The following is a 9,990-nucleotide window of genomic DNA, read 5'->3' as shown; positions in this document are numbered from 1 at the left end:
CCACTTAAGAATTCTGTTTATTTGGAAGAAAATGTTAAGTCTGGTAGGGGAGATCACTTGGAGAAAGGGAAGGGAGATATCACTCTTTTCCCCAATATCTTCCATCATGTACCCCACTGACTCCTGCTGTCATTTTCCCATTGTGTCTGTGTTCTGGTTCGTTTTCCTAGCCTTCCTCTTCCTCCACATACTAGAAACCTAAACATAATGATTTCTGATCCAAGATTATGGGAATTAAAATGGTGGGAAATTTTGAGTCCAGAAACAAAAATTAAACAACAAACAAACAAACAAACAAACAAAAACCTATTGGTCTCTAACGTGTGCACAGACTATCTTAGAAACTAAAAGCAAACAGAGCCAAACAGAAATTAGATGGAGTGGTGATTATGTACTGCTATTGAGGGTTCCCTTATATGTTTCTCTGTACTCTGGCTTTATGTTTAGGTGGTTCATGAACATATTAATGGCAACAATTGAAATTGCACTGTTCTTTACGTCCACAAAAATATAGTTTAATAACATGAGTTAATGACTTAAAATGACTGTGTTTCTAAACTGATTACTTATGTCATTAAAGGTAGCATTTCTGATCAGTATGAAGCATGTGAACAGATGAGAAAACGGGAACGTCCCCCCCAGCCCCGCCTTTTTCCCCCTCCTGCTACCAAGTAGAAACAGATCCAGTCCAGGTTTTGCCTTCGACTCTGCCTCTGAATTTGGGCTGTGCTGAGTGTGTAGCACGTTTCTCTCTCTCCCCTCCTTTCTCCTTCTCTCTAGCCTCCAGGATTTCTCTCTTCCGATTTCTGGAGGACTCTCACAGGCTCCCTCAGCCTGTGTGAAGCTGAGGTTTCCCTTGAAACCCGTACATCCCCAATACAGACCTCCACGCATACCCATCCCCAGGAACCCCGCGCTCACACCGACACACACGCGCGCACACACACTCGCGCTCGCCTGTCCACCTCCCTCTCGGGAGAGCCCGCGCGCGTTCCCACCTTCGCCGCACACTTCGGCGAGCCGAGCTCGCAGCGCTCTAGGATTCTGCGGCTCGGAACTCGGATCGCCGCGCTGAAACCACAGGGTGGTTTTTGAAACATTTATTTTCCTTCTCTGCCTCGTTTTTCTTGCGCCGTGTTCGATCCGGGGGGCGAGGAGAGCCAGGCGGCTGCTTTCTCAGCCAGCTCCAGTTGGCTTGCCATCCTCATCTGGCTTATAAAAGTTTGCTGAGCGCAATCCCGAGGGCTGCACTGCTCGTCCCCTCGGCTGGCGGAAGGGGGTGAAGCTGGAGAGCGGCGAGGAGCGCGCGGCGGGCTCTGGCGGGCTTTCGGCTTGAGCGGCAAGGTGAAGAGCGCACGGGCCGTGGGGTTTACCGAGCTGGATTTGCATGTTGCACCATGTCTTCTTGGATCGGGGCTGTGATTCTTCCCCTCTCCGGGCTGCTGCTGTCACTCCCAGCCGGGGCGGACGTGAAGGCTCGGAGCTGCGGCGAGGTCCGCCAGGCGTACGGTGCCAAGGGATTCAGCCTGGCGGACATCCCCTATCAGGAGATCGCAGGTAAGCGCGGGCGCGTGGCCCGGGCAGCGGCAGCCCTCCGCGGCCAGACGCCCCCCCCCCCCCGGCCGTCCGGCCCTTCCTCCTTCCCCTGGTGGCTGAGTTGGTGTTCACTTTCTGTCGGGGCTCTCCCAGACACAGCGCTTCCGCGCGGGGCGGCCGCTGCTCCAGCCGTTGCTCCCGCGGGGGAAGGTGTGCGTCTCGGCTGCCTCATTGTGTGCACAGGCGGGAGCGCCCGCTTTCCCTCCCGCTGCTCCCGCGCCCTGGCGCCCCCTTGCTGGTGGGCTCCCGCCGGGAGGGCCGGGGAGCCTGGGACGGTCGGGGATGGCCGCAGCGCGAGGGCAGGTCGCGGAGCGGGGCGCCCGCCCCGCGCTCCTCGCTCCAGCAAACTTGGAAGAAGTGCGGCCGCAGTTTGCCCAGCGCCACAGTCTGAGTGGCGCCTTCTCCACTCCCGCCCTCGCGCCGGCGGGGGCGGTGGAGAGACGCGGAGGGCTCTCCTCGCCCCTCGCTCTACTCTCGCTGTCATCGAGGAGGCCGAGCGCACGGCGCCCCGGCCGGGGGCCGGCGAGGCTGGGAGAACCCCCGCCGGGGGGAGCCGGCCTCCCGATATCCGCAATTCCGGGCTGGTTTGGGGGACTTCACGGACTGCTTGTTTAAGATTTGGGGCGGGCTTTTCTGATACAGTTCTTCAGTGCTTCCCGGATTGCTGTTGGTCACTTGTGTTTGGGAGGACGCCCCAACCACCCGGCGCAGCGCCGGGTCCGGTGCGCGGCCTCTTCCGCCGGCTCTTGGAAGCTGAACCAACTTACGCGGGCGTCTTAGTAGTGGATTCGTCTCAGGGTCCGCGAACCCTGTGCCCCCTGCGTGCCCGGCCACGATAGCGTTCCTCTACCGAGAGCCCGAGAGCACCCAACCGCTTTCTCAGTTCCAGTGTGTGGATAACAGTTGGTCTCCAACAACTTGCGCAGCAACCTGAGTGCGTGTTTTCCGGCTCTTAGCTCCAACCGAATCCTAGCTTCTTTGGGGCTCTGTGAATGAAACGTGTCGGGGACAGATCATCCTGTAGCTTCCAGAGAACAGAACTGAGAGCGATAGAAAGGCCAGGAGATGCTAGGAGGGCGCGCGGGCTGCTCAAACCCGGCAACTGAAGCCCTCAGTGACTTCAGATGGTCAAGTCAAAAGGCTGAATTTCCACCAGTCTTGCGTTTTATCCAAGAACTGGTCGATGGATGAAAAGTATTTTGCAGATATAAGAGTTTCGCTGCGTAATGGAATTGCTCTTTTATTACGGTTGATGTACAAACTCTACAAGGGTTTTTACTTATACTGAAATTAACACAGTTATATAAACATAGGCATTGAAAAAAACAGCCGAATCCATCACGCTAACAGAGAGCATTATATACTCTGAGTATATAATGTTCTGAGTCAGACATAGCCAGCCTCTGGTACTTCGAAGGCGGAACCTGTGGTGAATTACAAGACTACTTTTCTATCTCTGTCACTTCTCCCTTTTCCAGAACTACTTATTTTGTTAATCACGGAATAGAGACCAGCTGCCCCTACAGCTCCTTAAGTTTCTTAACTCTCCTCCCCCTTTTGTCTACTGTTATTTCATTCTTTTTAATTAATTGATAAGGATCAGCATTGCTTTTTTTACCCTCCCTGAATCTCAAAGAACTAAACTTTTAAAAGGTTTGTAGTATGGAACACTTCTTTTGGGAACTTTTTCTCCTCTAATCTGGGCTTTTTCAAACTGTATCCTTTAAACACACAGATATTTCCCAATATAATTTCAGATAAGATATCTCAAAGAAGAAAATTAAGTATTTTAAGTTCCTTCAGTATTCTTCAGTGGGTAATGGGACTTTCTGGAGACTACAGTTCATGCTTAGCATGATGCAAATCTCTTTAATATCAAGGTGAAGTTTTTCAGTGTAAATAATTTCTGTAGTCATCATTTACTTTCCTGAGAACATCTGCAGAGGTTAAAATAAATTGTTCAGTAGATATGTAACTACAGTTTTATTTTTTCTGTTTTTTTTTTTTTTTTTTTTTTTTTGCCTTTTCCCTCCACCCCTTGACAATCACAGTGGTTGCTAATTAGCTATGAATTTCTAAAATGTGTACCCTTTTGTTAAACTCACTTTCTAGGATTAAGAGTACTATGGACTTTGCCTTAACCCTGGTGTCCTTTGATGCTGGTGGAAATGATCAAGATACAGGTCACTGTGGGAGTCGGAAGAACATATGATAAGAAAATAATGAATTGCAACATTGTACATTAAAGATAAACATTTTTTTCCGAAGTAAACTTTGCTCAGTGTTACTTAATTACTGTTGAAATTATCACTTAGGAAGTATGCCCCTTTATTAAATGAACACTCTTCCTCTCATCCCTACTTCCTGATACATTTTGCATTTAATTATCTAGTATATGGTGGTTTTCCTTTCTTTATCCTCCTTTTTATCCTTTGCCTTGTTTGGACTTTTAATGGTTTGCTTGAGAAAGGCATATGCCATTTGTCTGCCAGTGAACATGAATTTAAAGGAACTGCTGGTCAGAATTTAGATTCATGAGATCTGTTTCTACTTGAAAGATATTTGCAGGTAGCTTGCCTGGTAAAATAACTGAGAAGTAATAAGGACATTATGTTTCATCACGACATTATTAAAGTTTTACTCAACTCACAATTGTGAAATAGTGTTGCCCTTTTCTATTCTAGGATAAAAGGGAATTCTTCAAACTCAACAGATGAGGGACTGTGATGGGTAATATATAAAGTTACACTCTCAGGGAGTGCTTGGGAAGGAGGAGGCCGTCAAGGGGCAGTTTGTGCCATTAATCTTCACTCAGCCTTGATTTTAAAGCATCCCAGGCTGATCAGATAGACTATCTGTCCTTATTTGAGAGACACTCAAAGGGGCAGACTCTTGAGCCCCTCTCAGCAATCCATTCTAATACTTGTTAATTTTTGTGGTATCAAAACGTTTCCAGATATCTAGTCAAAAGCCTTCACAGTGTACTTGCTTGTTTTCTCTCCTTCTGTCTTCTGGGAGGATATTGAGCAGTGGATCATCAAATTCTTTGTGAGGACTGTTGTTCTGATCAAAGGTCAGTGTGAAACCTCCCAGTCTTTCTTTGAGCATCAGTAATATTACCTCGTTTTCCAACCCGACTCCTCTTGATGGCTCTGAACTTCTACAGGAACTCCACAGCTGAAAACAGCATCCACTTAAAAGTCTGGGCCATTCAGGGGATGTTGTTTGAGGCTCACTGTGCCACTATTTTATGTTTTGAGCCTTCTTGGTGTCATTAATACTTGATAGCTGACTAGTGGTGACTTATTGGTCTACATGTTCACTTTTTTCATTAATCATCAAATGCAACTTTATTTAACAACCTCTTCTATAGAAATTACTATGTGCCAGCACCTGTTTGAAAATATCACCTACCTTAAAAACATTAAACGTTGCCTTATTGACTCCTTATAATAACTTAATGAATGCTATCCTTATCCCCATTTTATAGATGAAAAAACTGAGCCACACAGAGATTTTAAATAATTGGCTTGCCCAAGGATAACTCTGCGAGACAGTGAGGAAGCTAGAATATAAACCCAGGCACTCGGAGTCCGTAGACTTGCCCATGACCACTGCCATTCTGTATTTGTTGAACGAATGCATGTAAAATCAGTTCTTTCCTCATCTAATATTGTATGTAGCTTAGTATCATCAATCACCATGTGTTCCCTCACAGTTCATGCTGAGTATTTTCTCTTTAGTTGTGACATCTATATTTTAAAAATCACTTTGACTTTGGATTTTGTTTGTTCTCAGGAACTGGTCACTCTACCGTCACTAAGTTAGCCATGTATTTATGCATTTTCCCAATCATTTCATTTGTATAGATGTGGTGATATAAAAGTTGGAAACTAAAGAAAATATGTCGGTGTTTTTCAGCATACTTGGCCTACTGGAATATTGGGTTAGTACAACCCTTACTATAAGAAGTCATCATGGGGATAAAGGGGGAGGGAAGTTTCCACAGCTTAGGAAAAAAATACAAAACTAACTGTTCTCAATATTCACTTTGCTCCTTTTTCTGTCTCAGGTATTTTGAGAGTTGGACTATAGCTAGATATTAAGAAAGTATTAAACTTTTCTTCATCTCTTTGATTCTAAAATTAAAAAAATAAAGAACATTGTCTTACACTCTGCTGATATACTAGATAGTTTTAGTCCTTCTTTCTTAGTTTCAATTTTTTTTTTTTAGTTTCAAATTTGAAGATACATAATACTTCATTTTACCTGATCTTTGTCTAACAGCCTTGTTTCTTTGGTGGGCTTCCCAGGGAACCTGTCCTCTTTCCCTCTGCTCCCCCCAGCAAAGCAACGTATTTAATATATTTGCCATTAACACGCATGTTTTTTTTCAGTTTGCATGCTGATATCACCTTAGTAAACTAAGGTAAGTCTTACTCTTTCACAAACATATTAAATATCCTATTTGGGGATAAATGATTTAATTTCCATTTATCTGTCTGCTTCACAGATTTCTGATTTCTTCGCCCTCCATTTAGTTGGCTGGTATCTTTAAAATCATTGCAAAGAACAGTGTGAGGTATAAATGAGTTAGCTGAACTTCATTTTTTTCTTCTTTTTATGATTTGTCAAGTCACTAGATTTCTAAAATAATTAATTCCACCTATTAAAACAATCTAAAATCTGGGCTGTTAGGTGTGCCACTTGTTATAAACTCTTGATTTGGGAATTAATTTTAGAATGATCCTTGCAAACAGAGTTGTCTTAGTTCATTTAATTAGAGGATAATATGTCGTCATTGAGAACAAGAGTTCATTTGAGTTGACTGAGATACTTTTTTACATAAAATTGACATTTTTAAATTGCAGCACATCTTAATAACTTGTGAGTAGAAATGTTGGCCACTATCAAAAGTGATTTAAAGAGTACAACATTATGTTCTTTCAAATATTACAGTATAAACATTGTATCATAATTTAAGAGCATGACCAGTGTTCTTTTACAATTATGGGTGAGCTTTATTAAATAAAACACATATAAAATTCAAAATGATTAAGTCCTTTTAAACCAAAGTGACCTACCATTCGGTCACTAGATTTGTAGAGAAATAGGAGTTTAGTGTAGCAAAGGAATTGTTGGTAAAATAATTTTAATAACTTAATCTTATATTCAAGCTCACAAAAGTAACATCAGAAGATTATTTGTTTTCCCCTCTTAATACTCATCTTTTAAAAGACTTTTAGCCAGGCCAGTAAGGTAACTTAGAGTTGTCTTGCCAATATAAACATAATACTTAATATTGGTGCTTTAAACTTGGTGCTTATATCCCTTTACAGACCACATTCTTCTCTGTTGAATTCTTTAGCTGGCACATAATTCAACTTTAAAGAGTGTCATGGATTTCTCCAGTATTATTCAGTTTTCAGTGACTTACATGATATTATTTGAAAGTGTAATTGACTCCTTGGGATGGCATGTTTATAAATAAAGGGTTTCATAGTGTTAAGTCTTGGGTAAAGGTTTAAAAATTCTAATAAACCTGGATGGAAATATTTAAGAGTTTTTAATAAGCCTGGATGAAAAATATTTTTAAACAAATGCGCCACTTAGAAAAATAGAAATTTGATTCCACATTTACACATTATCCAGGTTATTGATTATTTTTATAACCTATTCTCCATTTCCTTTAGGTATTTTTTTTTTTTTACGTTCATTCAATAAATATTACTTACCTACTATATGTAAGTCACTATGGCAGGTGCTGGGTATAGGGCCCCAGGGAATTTTAAAAGGAAAAAATTAAGGGCACCATTCACAATGAATGGTTGAGATGAGTGCACAGAACTATGGCAACTGGCACTGTGAAAGCATTTCACATGAGCATCTGATCTAATCACAGCATTCTGGAAATGCGTCCTTGAGGAAGAGCAATGGCCTCTGAAATATTGAATACAAAGTCAGTAAGGAAAGGGGAGAGTAGAGGGGCACACACATTGTCTATGTGGTAAGAAGACACTGAAAGCATGAGAGGTTCCCCCCAGAACCTGAGGGAAATAGTGAATGGGGAAAGGGGTGTGAGAAAGACTGGAGAATAGCTTGAGGGCAGGGTTCATGACGTGTATGCAGGATCCAAAGATGACCCATACATACTGGCCCTATAGTTACTTTTTCACCACAGGTATGGACCCTTAGCTCTAAATCCTATTGATAATAAACTAATGCTTGTACACATGTCAGTTGTTTTAAATATAGCCCAAAGAAGCATATTTTAAATCATTTAGAGGAGCCTGCCTGTTTTGTGTACCCTGCAGAATTCTACCCAACATCTGCTAGCCATTTGTAAGACCAAGCTGGGGCCTATAAAGCCTCCAAGGCACTGCTGCCCTCCACACCCTATTGCTGAGCAACATTTGCTTTCCCCTGGCAATTCGGGTAACCTCTTCCCCTTCCAGGTAGTGGTCCCTCTGTTATCTCTATAAGCGCTCACGCTGTGAAGGCCTTCCCCTTATAGGCATCCTGTCAAAGTACACCCAAATAAAACTCTTTGTACCCTACTGCCACCTCCTGGTTCGGCCTCTTTCCTTGATCAGCCCTGAATTCCCTGGAACTCTGTACAAGGACTTTGGCCATTAGCCTAGAGCAGTAAGAAGCTGGTGAAGAAGTGTTTTAGTCAGAACAGGACATGATTTTGAAATGTTCCTTTGGTTGCTCTGTAGAGAATGAACATATCAGAAGGGAGCAAAGGCAGACATAGGAAGGAAGAGGAGGAGATATTTTCTTTGACCTGGAGTGGCGACTGTGCAAATGGAATGAAGTAGAGGGATACAAGGAACATTCAGGAGGTAAAATGGGTATAACCGAAAGGCTATTAATCAATCAGAAGCCATTTATTAAGCATCTACTATGTGACTGACAATAAATAGAGACTGTGTGTGTGTGCACGTGTGTGAGAAAGAGAGAGAGTGAGAGAGAAAAGCAAGTGTCCCAGAAACATTCATTGAATTTACAAGGCCATGTAAATACTTTGACGTGGTTTATGTGTGTTTTTTTAGTGGAAACTACACTTAATATCAGAAAACCAGGAGAGGACTTAAGAGTATCATTGTGGCTGAGAGAAAGGGATTTCCCAAAGAGGGTGGGGTGAGTAGTTAATTCCTAGAAAGTGTAGAGTTATCAAAATGTATGTAATCAGCTGAGCCCATTTGGAAACTGAAGTCACGGTTCTTTGTCTTATGGTAGTGTAAAAGAGAAATCTTAAAATTTCACTAAGAGGAAGAATTAATTAAATTGTTATTTTGCTCCCTAAAATTTAAACAATGCTGTGTCCATGGCATTAGCACCAAATGTTATTACTGATTCCAATGACAGGATAGCAGAATGAAGTGATTTCTCTGACCATGCTGAAAGGAGGAGGTAAAATTTAATTGGGACTGTAGTAATCAGGGTTCTCCAAAGAAACAGAACCAATAGGATATATGTCTACATATATCTCTAGATATATCTCTAGATATAGATATAGATAGGAGATTTATTATAGGAATTGGCTCCTGAGATTACACAAGCCATGATCTGCTGTCTGCAAACTGGAGATCCAGGGAAGTGGTGGTTTTTATTCAGTCCTCTAGGGCCAAAGGCCTGAGAAGAGCATGGTGAAGGGGTGCTGGTATAAGTTTAGGAGTCCAAGGCCCAAGAATCAGGATGTCTGATGTCCCAGGGTAGGAAAAGAAGGAGATCAGAGCCCAATAAGAGTGAGAGGGAATTCACCCTTCCTCTGCCTGTTCTATTTGGGCCCTAAGTGGATTGGATGATGTCTACCCATATGGGTCACTACTTTTACTGAATCAAATGCTAATTTCTTCCCATAGCACCCTCACAGACACACCCAGGGATAATATTTTACCAACTATATAGGTATCCCTTAGGCCAGTCAAATTGATACATGCAGTTAAGCATGTCAGGAACCTTGAAGGATGGGTAGCACTTGACAAAGGGGCATGAAAGAAGAAGGCATTTGTGGTGGGTTAAATAATGTGAGTAAAATTGTGCAGAGGAGGATAATACAGTACTGAATGGGATCTATTAAGAACTTGTGAGAAATGATATTGAACAGATATCAGAGTGGGGTTGGATTTTTGATGGGCCTTGAAAAGCCTAGATTTTATGTAGCAGGAAGTAGGTCATCATTCTAGGTTCTTGGCAGTGAAGTGACATGATGAAAGTACTGTTTAGATTGGTCAAGCACTGCAATCAGAATAGAAGTGGGATCATTAAAGGCCCAGGGGAGGGAAGGAGGACAGCCAGGGGGCTGTTTTATATGTAAAAGCATGAAAGACTGAGGGTAGAGGACAGAGGAAGGAGTGAATGAATTCATCAGAGAAGGAAGTGGCAAAA

General features: G+C 42.8%; 1 protein-coding gene across 2 annotated transcripts in view; it reads left to right on the top strand.

Annotated features, from left to right (window-relative positions):
• Window positions 1-801: 801 nt before the first annotated feature.
• Window positions 802-9,990, top strand: part of GPC6 (glypican 6) — a 1,046,737-nt gene continuing 1,037,548 nt past the window's right edge. For both annotated transcript variants that reach the window (XM_081045970.1, XM_081045969.1), the window contains exon 1: window positions 802-1,557. In XM_081045970.1, the coding sequence (XP_080902096.1) occupies window positions 1,398-1,557 (160 nt within the window). In that variant the 5' untranslated portion in view covers window positions 802-1,397. The remainder of the gene's footprint in view (window positions 1,558-9,990) is intronic.

The sequence above is a fragment of the Rhinolophus hipposideros genome, assembly GCF_964194185.1.
Source record: "Rhinolophus hipposideros genome assembly, chromosome: 4".
Classification (NCBI taxonomy): Eukaryota; Metazoa; Chordata; class Mammalia; order Chiroptera; family Rhinolophidae; genus Rhinolophus; species Rhinolophus hipposideros.
Note: the sequence above shows the minus strand (reverse complement) of the source record. Positions and strands in the feature narration are given on the sequence as shown.